The sequence below is a fragment of the Loxodonta africana genome, chromosome 14 (genome assembly GCF_030014295.1).
Source record: "Loxodonta africana isolate mLoxAfr1 chromosome 14, mLoxAfr1.hap2, whole genome shotgun sequence".
Taxonomy (NCBI): domain Eukaryota; kingdom Metazoa; phylum Chordata; class Mammalia; order Proboscidea; family Elephantidae; genus Loxodonta; species Loxodonta africana.
In genome coordinates, this window is record NC_087355.1 from 37,842,109 (window position 1) to 37,859,019 (window position 16,911).

The window sequence follows — 16,911 nt, forward strand, 5'->3', positions numbered from 1 at the left end:
TGTTGTATCTGTGTTGTAGATTGTAACTTCATTCTTCCTTCCTGTTAAGCCCCTCTTATCATTTCTACTGAACTAGGATATAGGTCTTTTTGGTCTAGATTTCACTGTTGGGAATGCTGTATAGAATACTGCTTAAGAATTCTGAACATGGGTTCCATGGTGCTCAACCTATCAGAGAGTACCTTGAGAGTTCTGCTTTATGATGCTTAGAGGAGAAGAGTGATCAGTTGCCTCTCAAGAAGTCTCTGATCGGCTGCTCTTGAGCAATCAGGATGCCTCTGTCTCCCCTTCCAGCAGCCATCCTGTCTCATATGATAAGTATTAGCAATGTGCCTCCTCCTCCACTTCGCAATATACCAAGTGAGTGGGGAATACTTTGAGGGTCTCATTCATCTGTTACCGTTTTCAGTTGTACTTACCACAGATGTGAGAAATGGAATATTTTAGAGTTGGAAGGGATATTGGGACTCTTATTGACAACATAGGAATGGAAAGAACATTGATGTGTAAATTCCGCTTTGTCTACTTAGAAAGAAGCCATTTCTATTCTCTAGATCTCTATTTTTTCTTTGTAAAATGAGGATGTTTATGAACCACTTGAAACTTAACCACGTTGAAATTCTTTTAAAGAAAAGAAAAAGAAAAAATGCTTAGAGAGGTCACCTGGTTTACCAGGGTTCAGGCCTTTTGTTTCCGGCAGGTCTCCTAGTCCCTAATCAGAGTCAGTCTTTATACCCTTCATAGTCTATTTCATACTTAATTTTCACTGGGAAAGTTCACATTTCAAATTATAAGGAGGAAAAAAAAAAAGATAGTTCCCATTATTCCAACTCTGAAATTTATTCTTATTTATTTTTTTCTAGTTCTTTAACTTATAGTATCATAAAAGTTATAAATAGAGTTAAATTTGTAAAGTTTATGAAATTTGCAGTATTCTCATATTTTATGTAGTCAGTCTGAACCCAGAACAATTTCTCAAGGCTGTAAACAATTCTCGTTAGAGTCATCAGAGTCATAGATTCTTTGAACAGCAATATGCTATAGGGTCGCTATGAGTTGGAATTGACTTGACCGCAGTGGGTTTGGTTTTTTTTTTTTTTTGGATGCTGGTTAGTAATATTTAATAGGCCCAGTAATAGTTGAGATTTAATAACAAAAACAAAAACCCCTTTAGATAACAAAATAATACACTTGACTCTTTTCAACTTCAATAAAACATTTACTATATTAACTTAATAGTCACTGGATAGATTTATAGCATTGATATGAAGAATCTCATCAGTCCATCTTTTACTTTTCTGTGAGAGTTAACTCTTCCAAACATATATGTATATGTATATAAAATATATATGTATATATACACACACATATATATTTAATCAATGCTCAAAATTTCCAGGGGAAAAGTGCCGTGGATACTTAGATTGCCTTTAAAGGAGTGTCATTATGTCTTGAACAGTATTAGACAAAATCCTTTTTTTAAACCAAATTAATTACATATACTACTTATATATATTTTTATATATTGCAAAAAAATTCTTCTTGTATATAAGTTTTGTATTACTATGCAAATGGAAGTATTAAATGTAACCTTTGGCAAAAACTACAGCTTCTACTGTTCAGATATTAGTTGTGCAAAAGAAAAATAAGTCACCATAAGATGATTTTTTTTAGCAGCCTAGGAAGCTCAAACGCTGGGAGTTAAAAGATCAAATTAATTTAGAATCAATGGGATGAGATGTGTGCTACCCTCTGTAGTATCTCCGAAGGACACTTAACTTCTGTGAAGTGATTAAAAGATGAAAAATCAGCAGCAATTTAGATCTCAGAGCTGAATAGAGCATCCTGGAAGCAGCGGAGCTCCCGATTTTCTCTTCGGAAGTTCCTGCTTGATGTTCTATGTGACTTCTCTTTGGAGACGTGTCCTGGTTGCTTAATAACTGTGTCTTTGTGCTAACTCTAGCAAGTCAACAATTTCCTTTTGGTGGCAGGTTGTAAGCTTCACAGAAACTGGGATAGAGAATCCACCAAGCTCTGATTGCCACTGAAACAACAATCTTATGAAAATTTATGTGAAGGTTGCTTTCAATCTATAACATGATTGTTATGGATAGAATTGTGTCCTCCAAACATATGTGTTGTAAATCCCAACCTCTATACCTGCGGTTGTAATTCCACTTGGGAACGGGTTGTCTTTATTATGTTAATGAGACAGGATTAGTGTAGGGTGTGTCTTAAATCAACCTCTTTTGAGATATAAAAGAGATTAAACAAGCAGGTGAAAGAATGGGAGATGGGGGAAGAGAGATGCCAAGCAACATGAAGATCACCCAGGAGAAGCTGAAGGAGGCAAGGACCTTTCTCCAGAGCTGACAGCCTGAATTCAGACTTCTAGCCTCCTAAACTATGAGAAAATACACTTCAGTTTGTTAAAGCTGCCCACTTGTATTATTTCTGTTACAGCAGAGCTAGTTAACTAAGACTGAATTTGGTACTGAGGAATGGGGCGCTACTCTAACAGATACCTAAAAAACGTGGAAGTGGTTTTACAATTGAGTAATCAGTGAAGGTTGGAAGTGTTTTAAGGTGCCTAACAGTAAAACTCTAGATTGCCTTGAAGAGACTGTTGGTGGAATTACGCACATCTAAGGCAATTCTGGAGCCCTGATGGCACAGTGGTTAAGAGCTCTGCTGTTAACCTAAAGGTCATCAGTTTGAATCCACCAACTGCTCCTTGGAAACCCTATGGGGCAGTTCTGCTCTGTGTTATAGGATCACTATGAGTTGGAATTGACTTGATGGCAACCAGTTTTAAGGAAATTCTGGGAGCCCTGGTGGTGTAGCAGTTAAGTGTTCAGCTGCTAACTGAAAGCTCAGCAGTTCGAATCCACCAGTTGCTCCTTGGAAACCCTATGAGACGGTTATACTCTGTCTTGTGGTGATGCTATGAGTCAGAATTGACTCAATGGCAATGGGTTTTTGATGGATTTCAGAAGGCATTTCTGGTGAGGGATCAGAAGGAAGTGAGGAGAGCTATAGAGAAAGTCTCCAGGGTCTGAGAGAATACATATGGCAGCAGCAACAGAATGTTGCTAGAAATGTGGACGTTAAATATGCTTCTGGTGAGGCTTTAAAAGAAAATGAACATGTGATTGGACAGTGGAGGAAGGGTGATACTTTTTATGTAGTGGAAAAGAACTTGCTTGAATTAGGTTCAAATGTTTGGTGGAATGTAGAACTTGTAAGTGATGAATGTGAATATTTGGCTGAGGAGATTCCTAAGCAAGATCTTAAAGGGGTTGTGTGGTTTTCCTTGCTGGAGTGTGGGGCTGCTGTTAAGGTGCGTGGGGGAGAGGTCTGCCATGCCCATAGGGCTGAAGAACGGGGCCTGCTGGGACTGAATGGGGTCACCACTCAGATGGACTAGGAGAATAGGCTGCCCAAAGTTGAGGGAGTAGAGTTGCCATCCCAGTGGGCCTGGAAAGCAGAGCTGAAGCTCAACGCTGAAGAGACTTTACTGGAATCCAGAGGGTTTGGCCGACACCCAGAGTCTGGAGTATAGGGCCATTTCCCAGATCGTCTCAGAGTAGAGATTATTTTCAAGTCTTGAGATCTATTGCAATTTGTTCTGCTGGATTTTGGACTTCCTTGGTGCTTGTGATTCCTTCTTTCCATCTAATTTCTCCCATTTGTAATGGAAATGTCTACCTTGTGCCTGTTCCACTCTTTACTTTGGAAACAGATGACTTGTCTAGATTCCACTGGTTGATAGATGAAGAGGAATTTTGCCCCAAGATGAAATATGCCTGAAGTCTCACCCATATTTGATTTAGATGATTCAGAAGTGAGATTTTGGACTTGGAGTGATTTCAGACTTTTTAGATGATGTGATTAGGTTTTTGCATGTGGCAAGGACATGAATTTTGGGGGGCCAGTGGGTGGAATGTTACGGACTGAATTGTTTTCCCCTGAAATTCAGACTTCTAGGCTCCTAAACTGTGAGAAAATAAATTTCTATTTGTTAAAGCTACCCACTTGTGGTATTTCTGTTACAGCAGCACTAGGTAACTTAGACAATGACTGAACCTGAGTTATTAAAAAAAGATATAAAAAATAATGATTTTTAAGATACAGTGGGCATAAAAAGGAACATTCCGTTAAGGGCCTAAAAATATCCAACCATTGTATACATTCTTGTTTACTTTAGATAAGATTAGCTAGGTTACATTTAATGATCCATAGCTACTTTCTCTATAAATATTTATATAAGAGTAATGTTTTTTTAATGTTTACTGAATGCTTTGTATAGGCACTATTTAAACATTTTGTGCATTTTTTTTTTTTTTTTTTTTTAATTTCTCACAGTAATCTTATGAGGTCTGTGGTAGGCAGAGTAAAGGCTCCCCAAGGATGTCTGTGTCCTAGTCTCTGGAACCTATGAATATGTTATGTTACAGGACAATGCAGAATTAAGGTTGCAAATGGAATTAAGGCTGCTAATCAGCTGGCCTTGAGATGGGAAGATTATCCTGGATTACCCAGGTGGGTCCTCCTCATAAGTGAAAGGTGGAATCAGTAAAGTCAGAATCAAGTGAAGTGATGTAGAAAAAACTCCACTGGCCTTTGCTACCTTTGAAGATGTGGGAGGGGCACCTGAACCAAGGAATGTGGGTGGCCTCTAGAAGCTAGAAAAGGCAAGGAGACTGAATCTTCTCTTGAACCTTCAGATGGAATGCAGCTCTGCCAACACCTTGATTTTAAGCCAGTGAGCCCCATTTCAGAATTCTGACCTCTCTAACTGTAAGATAATAAATTTGTGTTGTTTTAAGCCACTAAGCTTGGGGTAATTTATTTTCTCAGCAATAGGAAACAGTTAGGGATGATGAAACTTAGATTTTATAACTTGCCTAAGGTTCGCAGAGTTGTCAAATGGTCGAGGGAGGCAGATAATGAATTCTGTCTATTCATACTACAATAACAATGAAATCAGCAGACTGTAATTTCCTCCTTACCACCATGCTGAAATCTCCTGCACATTTTACTAGTTCAATGGTGTAGATACCTAGGGCTTATTGCATTTTATCATTTCGGCTACTTATTGAACACTAATGACTGAAGGCTGGCTGAGTTGTAGAATGACATCATATATGAAGAAAGCAAGAGGTCATTAAAAAGACAGAAAAGAAAGAAAAGACCGAAATGTATGTCAGAAGAGACCCTGAAACTTTCTCTTGAATGTCGTGTAGCTAAAGTGAATGCAAGAAATGAAGTAAAAGAGCTGAACAGAAAATTCCAAAGGGAGGCTTAGGGAGACAGAGTAAAGTATTATAATGACATGTGCAAAGAGTTAGAATACCAAATGAGAAGAACACACTCATCATTTCTCAAGGTGAAAGAACTGAAGAAAAAATTGAAGCAATAGTGAAGGATTCTATCAGCAAAATACTGAACAACTCAGGAAGCATCAAAAGAAGATGGAAGGAATACACAGTTACTGTGACAGCTGTACATTGACAGGGAACTGCCTGAAATTCAAGCTGAATTCAGAAGAGGTTGACATTCAATCATTTCAGGAAGTAGCATATGATCAAGAACCAACAGTACTGAAGGAAGAAGTCCAAGTTGCACTGAAGGCATTGGCGAAAAACAAGACCGCAGAAACTGATGGAATACTGGTTGAGATGTTTCAGCAAATGGATGTAATGCTGGAAGTGTTCACTTGTCTATGCCAAGAAATTTGGGAGACAGTTACCTGGCCAACCAACTGGAAGTGATCCATATTTATGCCTATTCAAAGGAAAGGTGATTTAGTAGAATGCAGAAATGATAGAACAATATCATCAATATCATATGCCAGTAAAATTTTTGCTGAAGATCATTCAAAAGTGGTTGCAGCTGTACATTGACAGGGAACTGTCTGAAATTCAAGCTGGATTCAGAAGAGGTTGTGGAAGGAGGGCTATCATCGCTGATGTCAAATGGATCTTGGCTAAAAGCAGAGAATACCAGAAAGATGTTTACTTGCGTTTTACTGACTGTGCTAAAACGCTCAGCTGTGTGGATCATAAAAATTATGGATAACATTTTGAAGAATAGGAATTCCAGAACACTTAATTGTGCTCGTGAGAAACCTGTGCATAGATCAGGAGGCAGTCGTTGGAACAGAACAGTGGGATACTGCATGGTTTAAAGTTAGAAAGGGTGTGTGTCAGGGTTGTATCCTTTCAGCATACTTATTCACTCTGTATGCTGAGCAAATAATCTGAGAAGCTAGACTATATGAAGAAGAACCAGGCATCAGGATTGGAGGAAGATTCGTTAACAACCTACGTTATGCAGATGACACAGCCTTGCTTGCTGAAAGTGAAGAAGACTTGGAAGCACTTACTGGTGAAGATCAAAGACTACAGCCTTAAGTATGGATTGCACCCTCAACATAGAGGAAACAAAATCCTCACATTTGGACCAATAAGCAACATTATGATAAATGAAGAAAAGACTGAAGTTGTCAAGGATTTCATTTTACTTGGATCCGCAATCAACACTCATGGAAGCAGTAGTCAAGAAATCAAGGGACACATTGCATTGGGCAAACCTGCTACAAAAGACCTCTTTAAAGTGTTGAAAAGCAAAGATATCACTTTGAGGACTAAGGTGGGCCTGGCCCAATCCACGGTATTTTCGATTGCCTCATATACATGTGAAACCTGGAAAATGAATAAGAAAGACTAAAGAAGAATTGATGCCTTTGAATTATGGTGTTGGTGAAGAATATTGAATATACTGTGGCCTGCCAAAAGAACAAACAAATTTGTCTTGGAAGAAGTACAGCCAGAATGCTGCTTAAAAGTGAGGATGGTGAGACTTTGTCTACCATACTTTGGCCATATTATTGGGAGGGACCAGTCCCTGGAGAAAGACATCATGCTTGGTAAAGTAAAGGGTAAGCAAAATAGAGGAAGACCCTTAACAAGATGGATTGACATAGTGGATGCAACAGTGGGCTTAAGTATAACAGTGATCATGAGGATGGCGCAGGACAGGGTGGTGTTTTGTTCTGTTGTACATAGGGTCGCTATGAGTTGGGACTGACTTGATGACACCTTACAACAACAACAACAAAAGATACTCTTTTGATTTAATGGAGAGAACATATCACATATCTTCAGAAACTCCTCCATAGCTGTCTTGTTAACTCTGAGATTCAGACTTACAAGCACTCCCAGTAGTTAAGCTTCTTGAGCCAGTTTAGGGCTTGTAGGTTTTTCTTTGAAACTCTCAAACCTTCTCCTTTGAAGTCTCTTTGACTTGTGTCTCAGGATTCTTCACAGCTTGCTAACCTTAGGAAAGGAATGTTGTTAACCCTAGGAAAGGGATGAGTGTTCTTGAAGGCAAAAATGTCATGCCAGTTTTCATTCTGGTTGGGAATCGTTTAAAAACAGCTTAGCAAAGCCTATAATATATTCGCCACCTGGGTGAAATAGCATTTAGTCTAGAGACACACACATGGCCCATGATTATTAGAAGCTGATACTCTGAAGAGACACAAGGGAGGAAAAAAATTTTTTTTTTTTCTTGTAGAAGCAGAAAACTCTTCAGCATTTGGCTTGAGGAAACCTCTTTTAACTTATGATTAGGAGTATGGTCTAGGTAGCTGTCTTTGTTTTGGTTAAAATGCTCTACCTCTATCTTCTTCATATTAGGTTTATTCTTCTGAGGAAGGAAGAGTTTAAAAATACGCTTTCCATTTTGACTATTGGAAATTTTGGGAGATACAGAATTTCTGTCCTTTTCTAGTAACAAGTGGGTTTCTAGTTCACAAGATATTTGAAGGTAGGTACATTTTAGTTACTTCACCATATGAGGATGCAGAAGGAAAAAAAAAGTTTCAAGATAATACCGCAGTACTTCAAGGAATTTAGAAACAAGATAGTATTCTTAAGTGAATGTTTTTCTTTGCTCTTTTCCATTTTAAAGTATACATTTACTGAACACCTAAAAAAAAAACAAAAAAAACTGTGTCCTCATTTCTAAGACTTTAAGGGCATTTCCTGTAATTAGACACGCTTTCCGTTCTTTAGTAGCTAAACAGTAAAAAAAAAAAACCACAAACAGTAAAGGAGTATCCAAATATGTATTTATCTGGAAGAGCGAATATTGCACCATTTTAATATTTTAAGCCATTCAAATCCTAGAAATACAGATAAGAAAAAGGGAAGCTTCTCAGTAGAGAAGACAGAAAAGAAGACTGCTTAATGTATAAACAAGATTTAAAAAAAACAAACAAAAATATTGAGAATGGAAATTCCAAGAAGGAATAAAAGATGGAAAAGACGGTTGAATGTTTATGTATGTATCTGTGTTTGTCTAATCAACAATTGTCCCCATGGAAAATGCTATCAGAGAATTTAGGAAAAGAAGTAATTGGAAAATTATTTTCTCAACTTTATTTTTCAGTATAAAAGTCACCTTTTTTCTTTAAGTCCCAGAGGAGAAAAGGATGTTTTATTGAAAAAACAAAGCTTTCTTATTTTTGCTTTTTCTTGAACCTGCTATAACTGTATCCCAATGTGCTTGTACTTTTTGGCAGAAAATCTTAGGTGTCCTTTAGAAATTAAGCAGCGGAAGCTTAAACTTGATTCAAGCATGACTGGGGATTCAGGCAGGAAACATTGAAGTAAATTGAAATGTAAATCAAATCTGTCCACTAGAGGTCCCATTAGGTCACCGCTGAATCACAAACAACTACTCTGTCCTCAGCAATTTATCTCAGAAATATCTCTTGAATTGTTAGGTGCCGTTGAGTAACAACAACAAAAAACAAACAAACAAACAAAAAATTTGGTTTTTTGTTGAGTAAATTCCAACTCATAGTGACCCTATGTACAACAGAACAAAACACTGCTCGGTCCTGTGCTATCCTCATGATCATTGTTATGCTTAAGCCCATTGTTGTAGCCACTGTGTCAATCCATCTTGTTGAGGGTCTTCCTCTTTTTGGCTGCCCCTCTACTTTACCAAGCATGATGTCCTTTTCCAGGAACTGGTCCCTCCCAATAACATGTCCAAAGTACGTGAGACAAAGTCTTGCCATCCTCACTTCTAAGGAGCATCCTGACTGTACTTCTTCCAAAACGGATGTTTGTTCTTTTGGCAGTACATGGTATATTCAATATTCTTTGCCAACACCATAATTCAAAGGCATCAATTCTTCTTTGGTCTTTCTTATTTATTGTCTAGCTTTTTCATGCATGTGGGGTGACTTAAAATACTACGGCTTGGGTCAGGCCCATTTTAGTCCTCGAAGTGATATTTTTGCTTCTGAACACTTTAAAGAGGTCTTTTGTAGCAGATTTGCCCATTGCAGTACATTGTTTGGTTTCTTGATTGCTGCTTCCATGAGTATTGACTGTATATCCAAGTAAAATGAAATTCTTGACAATTTCAAAATTTCCTCCATTTATTATGATGTTGCTTATTGACCCAGTTGTAAGAATTTTTTTATTTTTATTTTGAGGTGTAATCCATACTCAAGACTGTAGTCTTTGATCTTCATCAGTAAGTGCTTCAAGTTCTCTTCACTTTCAGTAAGGAAGGTTGAGTCTTCTGCATATTGCAGATTGTTAATGACTCTTCCTCCAATCCTGATATGGCATTCTTCTTCATATAGCCCAGCTTCTTGGATATTTGCTCAGCATACAGATTGAATAAATATGGTGAAAGGATATAACCCTGACACACACCTTTCCTGACTTTAAACCACCCAGTATCCCCTTATTCTGTTTGAATGACTGCCTCTTGATCTACATACAGGTTCCACATAAGCAGAATTAAGTTTTCTGGAATTTCCATTCTTTGCAATGTTATCCATGATTTTTTATGATCCACACAGTCGAATGCATTTGCATACTCAATAAAACTCAGGTGCACATCTTTTTGGTATTCTTGCTTTTAGCCAAGTTTAATCTGACATCTACAATGATATCCCTTATTCCGTGTCATCTTCTGAATCCAGCTTGAATTTCTGGTTGTTCCCTGTTGATGTACTGCTACAACCATTTCTGAATTATCCTCTGCAAAATTTCAATTGTGTGCGATATTAATGATACTGTTCAATAATTTCTGCATTCTGTTGAATCGTCTTTCTTTGGAATGGTCACAAATAATGGATCTCTTCCAGTCAGTTGGCCAGGATGTGGTCTTCCAAATTTCTTGGCATAGACGAGTGAACACTTTCAGCATTGCATCCATTTGTTGAAACATCTCAATTGGTATTCCATTAATTCCTGGAGCCTTGTTTTTCAGTGCAGCTCTAACTTCTTCCTTCAGTAGCATTGCTTCTTGATCATGTGCTACCTCCTGAAATGGCTGAACATTGACCAATTGTTTTTGGTACAGTGACTGTGTATTCCTTCCATCTTCTTTTGATGCTTCCTGCATCATTCAATATTTTCCCCCTTAAAAACAACATCAATATCTCAACTTGTAGCTTGAATTTTTTCTTTAGTTCTTTCAGCTTGAGAAATGGCGAGCGTGTTTTTCTCTTTTGGTTTTCCAACTCCAGGTCTTTGCACATTTAATTATACTTCATCTTCTTGAGCTGCCCTTTGAAATCTTCTGTTCAGCTCTTTTACTTCATCATTTCTTACATTCGCTTTAGCTACTCTATGTTCAAAAGCAAGTTTCAGAGTCTCTTCTGACATACATTTTGGTCTTTTCTTTCCTTCCTGTTTTTTTTAAATGACCTTTTTCTTTATTCATGTATGAGGCCCTTGATGTCATCCTAGTACTTATCTGCTCTTTGGTCACTAGTGTTCAGTGCATCAAATCTATTCTTGAGATGTTCTCTAAATGCAGGTGGGATATACTCAAGGTCGAACTTTGGCTCCGGTGGACTTTTTAAAATTTTCTTCAGCTTCAGCTTGATCTTGCATGTGAGTAATTGATGATCTGTTCCGCACTTGGCACCTGGCTTTGTTCTGATACTGAGTTTTTCCATTGTCTTCACAAATATAGTTGATTTGATTCATCTGTATTCCATCCGGTGAGGTCCATGTGTATAGTTGCTGTTTATGTTGTTGAAAAAAGGTATTTCCAATGACAGATCATTGGTTTTGCAAAATTTTATCACGTGATATCTAGTGTCACATCTATTACCAAGGCTGTATTTTCCAACTACTGATCTTTGTTTCCAGCTTTCACATTCCAAATCACCAGTAATTATCAATGCATCTTGATTGCTTGTTTGGTCAATTTCAGACTTCGGAACTTGGTAAAAGTCTTCAATTTCTTCATCTTTGGCATTAGTGGTTGGTAAGTAAGTTTGAATAATAGTCATATTAACTTGTCTTCCTTGTAGGTGTATAGGTATTATCCTATCACTGACAGAATTGTACTTCAGGATAGATCTTGAAATGTTCTTTTTTGACAGTGAATGTGATGCCGTTCTCTTCAATTTCCCATTCCTGGCACAGTAGACCATATGATTTTCTAATTCACAATGGCCAATACAAGCCCTTTTCAGCTCACTAATGCTTAGGATATCTATCTTCAAGCGTTCTATTTTATTTTTGGCAATTTCCAATTTTCCTAGATTCAGACTTTGTATGCTCCAGGATATGGTTATTGATGTATGTTTGCAGCTGTTTCTTTTTATTTTGAGTCGTGCCACTTCAGCAAACGAAGGTCCTGAAAGCTTGACTCCATTTACATCATTAAAATTGACTCTACTTTGAGGAGGCAGCTCTTCCCCAGTCATCTTTTGAGTGCCTACCAACCTGAGGGACTTATCTCCTGGCACTATATTATACAATGTTCTGCTGGTATTCATAGGGTTTTCACAGGCCAGTTTTTTAAGAAGTAGAGTGCCAGGTTCTTCTGCCTTGTCTGTCCTAGTCTGGAGGCTTTGCTGAAACCTGTCTACCCTGGGTAACCCTGCAGATTTTTGAAATACCGGTGGCATAGCTTCCAGCATCACAGCAACACGCAAGGTACCACAGTATGACAAACTGGCAGATGAGCAGTGGTCTCTTGAATTACTCCTCTATTATCAATCCTTCAGCTACTTAGACTGTTCTTCTGTGACCTTCCTCTTAACTGACCTCACGTCTTCCTTCCAACATATATCATGAGCCAGATTACTTACCTGATATGATTAAAAAAGGAGTTTTATTATGTTAGATCTTTTCTAAAAAATCATTAGGATCCCACTTTCTGCTAAAACTTAGATTAAAATGCAGTTTCTTCAGTCTGGCATTTAAATCTGTCATGATTTAACTGAAAGCTATCTCTCTTTCCTAGACCTTGTAGTTTCACTGAGTTAACTCTCCATTACAGCTAAATTGCTGTGACTGACCTTTTTTAGACCCATCTGGAATGCTGCTCAGTGGTCAGGGGGCCTTCTTAAGTTTAATTAAACATTCAGACGATCACATGTGGTACATGTACAAGGAAGGATGTAGGACAGGAATCACAGCCTTCCAGAAGGGCAGTGTCATATACCCCTTCTTTGTGGTAGTAGTCCTTTCAGCTATCTAGCCAGCAGCCTTTTTTGCCCCCCCCCCAAGTGGGAGCTTAGGCTCAAAAAAAGAGAGTCACATAGGGCAGATGCTGAATCTCCCTGGTTTAAAAGCCTCATACGCGACAGGAGCCATTATCTCTTATAAAAATTCCGTAGGCACTGTTTCCAGGTTTCCCACAGGGCACTTGAGAGTTACAAATCACCACACTCAGGAAAGCGCATATCTATGCCTCCCCACAAGATATTTATAGATCATCTATACCCTTTCAGATACAACTCACCAATCAGAGACCATTGTTTTCATAAAGGATGTTGCCTAGCAATATATACAGGCTTTTATCTGGTGTACCCTGAACAAAGCTCAAAAGTTAACCTTAGGCCAAATTCTCATGCTAGGCGAAAGTCACCCCTTTAGCCACATCATCCTAATCCTCACCTTACATGTGCGTTTTAGCTCATGTTTCCTCTCCTTGGGGTTGCATTCTACCTCACAGTATTTGTTCCTATTGCTGCAAAGTTCGGCTTGACTACTTTAATCTCCACAAAGACTCTCCTGGCCTTTCCAGTATGAAGTAATCTTTCATATCTCTGAACTCTCATAGCACTTTGCCTGTTCCTTCCTATTATTCTTAATACCTTTATCCTCACATCACCAGTGCCACCAGTTGCCATTGTGGGTTGCAGCTCGTGGCAACCTGGCGTGTGTCAGAGTCTTGGGTCCCAGCTTTTTAGGGTCATTGCTCTAGGCTTCAAAGTTTTAGTAATTCAACCAATTACTACTGTTGCATCAGTAAAAATAGTGGTGACAGCTGCTTCCCATGTGACACTTTCTGCTCCCTTTTTGTCTTTTCAGATCAGCTGGTACCTGGCTCATAGTTCTTTATATCAATTTTCTTGGCTAAAATAAGTGGTGTGGTTTCTATTTTGACTCTCAGACTCTGACTGACACATATAGGGATTTATTTCTAGTTAGATTTTTCTGTTAAAACTAAGTAAACATTCTGTCCTCATTTTTTAAGTTGGTAAGCGAGCAAATTAATAGAATTGTAAGGTCAAAGGATGTGTACATTTAAAATTTTGGTAGCTATTGACAAATTGTCTTCCAAAGAGGTTCTACCAATTTCTAGTCCCATCATTAGTATATAGAATTATTTGTACACAGCATTTTCACCAGTATAGAGTATTATGGAACCCTGGTGGTACATTGGTTAAGAGCTCAGCTGCTAACCAAAAGGTTGGCAGCTCAAATCCACCAGCTGCTCCTTGGAAACACTTTGAGGTATTACTACTCTGTCCTAGGGTTGGAAACCCTCTGTCATAGGGTTGCTATGAGTTGGAATCGACTCAATGGCAATGGGTATATTGTAGTATAAAACTTGAATTTTTTCCAATAATTTAGTTGAAAAATAGTTTTTATTGATGTTTAAATTTGCATTTCTTTAATTAAGATTTAGAATCTTTTTGTGTATTTATTGCCATTTGTGTTTTTTGTGAACAGCTTGTTCATGCCCCTTGCCTGTTTATTGGGAAGGGTTTATTTTCCCACTTATTTGAAGTCTCTTTTGAAGTCTCCAGTTTCTAAAAGAAATTAGCCCTTTGTCATATATTTTGCAGTTATTTTTATCAGTTTGCATTTGTCTTTTGACTTTATGATTTTTGTGCCATACAAAGGTTTAAAAATATTTATGTAGTTTGTATGTCCTTTTTTTTTTTTTTCTAATTCCTGTTTAGAAAGCCTTTTTCCATGCCAAGATTTAAAAATCATTCTCCCACAATTTTTTTGGTACTTATGTAGTTTCATTTTCTAATATTGTTAAATATTTGATGCATCTGAGCTTTATTTTGGTCTAGAATTGTGAGGTAGTAGGGCTCCAACTTAATATTTTTCCGAATGACCAACCAACTGTTCTAACACCATTTTTTGGGCAATATTTTTCCTACTAATTTGAAATGCTACTTTTTATTACATGCTAACTTTTCATATGCATTCTGGCTCTATTTCTGGAAGTAATTATTTACTTTTTCCATTCATCTCTTGTCTATTCAGGCATCAGTCTCAAACTGTTATAGTTAATGAAGCATTATATTTCAATATCTGGTAAAATTAACCTCTACTGACTACTTCTCTTTCAAAGACTTTTGCTGGCTATTAACTCCTGCTTATTTTTCCATGTGAACTTAGGTAATATTTGGGCTTTTTCAATAACTAATCATTTTGGTTTTTAGTTGAAAATGTTTTAAAGTTAAAGATTAATTTATGGAGAATTGATATCTTTATGATATTAAATCTTCCTACTCCTGAACTGGTACCTTTGCAGTATACTTCCAGTTTATCAGGTGTGCTTTTAGCCACTGAATAGTTTATTCCTGGATATTTTAGCCTTTTTCTATGCTATTAAGAATGAGATCTTTGTTTCCCCATTATGTTTTCCAACTGTAAAAGTCAGTCTCTTAGTTATCTAGTATTGCTATAACAGAAATACTACAAGTCAATGGCTTCAACAAACAGAATTTTATTCTCTCACAGTCTAGTAGTTCAAATTCAGGGAGTCAGATTCAGGGGAAGACTTTCACTCTCTGTCAGCTTTGGAAGAAGGTCCTTGTCATCAATCTTCTCTGGTCGAGGAGCTTCTCAGCACAGGGGCACCAGGTCCAAAGGACTTGTTACTCTCCTAGCTCTTATTTTTTGGTGGTGTGAGCTCCCCTTGTCTCTCTACTCACTTCTCTTTTTTATATCTCAAAAGAGATTGACTCAAGATACAATCTAATCTTGTAGATTGAGTCCTGCTTCATTAATATAACTGCTTTGAATCCTGCCTCATTAACATCATAGAGGTAGCCTTTACAACACATGGGACAATCACATAAGATGACAAAATGGTGAACAATCACACAATGCTGGGAATCATGACCTAGCCAAGTTAACACATTTATGGGAGCCACAATTCAATCCATAACATATCAGAAAGCTATTGAATTAAATACACACACACACACGTATATATATTTTTTAATTTGGAGAGGATATATTTGGAAGATGTTCAGGATAAATATCAAAAGAGGTCTGTATTCTGATATCCTCGGTACCACATTGGCTCTGAAGGAAAAAGGTAGAATAGGATCCCAAAGTTGGTGATAGAGTTATAAGTGGTAAGGATTTCCTTAACCTAGCTGAAGACTAAAATGCGCCTGACCCAAGCCATGATGTTTTCAATCTCCTCATATGCATATGAAAGCTAGACAATGAATGAGGAAGACTGAAGAAGAATTGACACCTTTGAATTATGGTGTTGGTGAAGGATATTGAATATACCATGGACTGCCTAAAGAACGAACAAATCTGTCTTGGAAGAAGTACAGCCCGAATGCTCCTTAGAAGCAAGAATGGGGGAACTATGTCTTAACATAATTTGGACATGTTATCAGAAGGAACCAGTCCCTGGCGAAGGACATCATGCTTGGTAAAATAAAGGATCAGCAGAAAAGAGGTAGCCCTTTAACGAGGTGGATTGACACAGTGGCTACAACAATGGACTCGTGCATCACAGCGATTGTGAGGATGGTGCCTGACAGGCAATATGTCTTTCTGTTGTACATAGGATCGCTGTGAATCAGAACTAACTCCACAGCACCTAACAACAACAATATGAAGAATTCAGGAAGAGGATCAGATTTTTAAAGAAAAGATTTTGGGGAGCTTTTTTAATTTGTGCTTTAGATGAAGATTTACAGAGCAGATTAGTTTCTCATTAAATAATTAATACACATATTGTTTTGTGACATTGGTTGCCAATACCACTATGTGTCAATGCTCTTCCCTTCTTGATCTTGGGTTCCCCATTTCCATCCATCCAGCTTTCCTGTCCCCTCCTGCCTTCTCATCCTTGCCCCTAGGCTGGAGTGCCCATTTAGTCTCATATACATGGTTGAGCTATGTGCATTATTGTCTTATGGGCATGCCTAGTCTTTGGCTGAAGGATGAATCTTAGGGGTTACTTCAGTACTGAGTTAAAAGGATGTCTGGGGTTTGGGAGGAATTTTAAGCAAAGTTTTAGTTATCTTGAGTTCAATTTTTCCTTGACGATATTCAGGTGAATGATAAGTCAGTATAGGATAGAGGTCTGGACTAGTAAGTTTGGGTTGGGTGTCCTAAGAGTGTAATAGTTGAAGGCATGGATGCAGATAAGATCATGCAAGAAGAGGATCTAGACTGAGAAGAGAAGATAGAGGGGCTTAAAATGGAATCTTGGGCAATATCAATTCTCAAGGGAAGAACATAGGAGTTAGTAGAGCATTCTAACAAGGAATAAGTGAGCAAGGTGAGAATAGTGTCAGAGAAGCACAGTGGGAAGAAACTTCATTACTGTCAAATGTCATACAGAGGTCAGTAA

At 37.8% G+C, this 16,911-nt stretch overlaps 1 protein-coding gene across 1 annotated transcript in view; it reads left to right on the forward strand.

The window, feature by feature from the left end:
- Positions 1-272: 272 nt before the first annotated feature.
- CNBD1 (cyclic nucleotide binding domain containing 1) overlaps positions 273-16,911 on the forward strand; it is a 378,419-nt gene continuing 361,780 nt past the window's right edge. The window contains exon 1 of the mRNA XM_023545853.2: positions 273-360. Coding sequence (XP_023401621.1) covers positions 273-360 — 88 coding nt within the window. The remainder of the gene's footprint in view (positions 361-16,911) is intronic.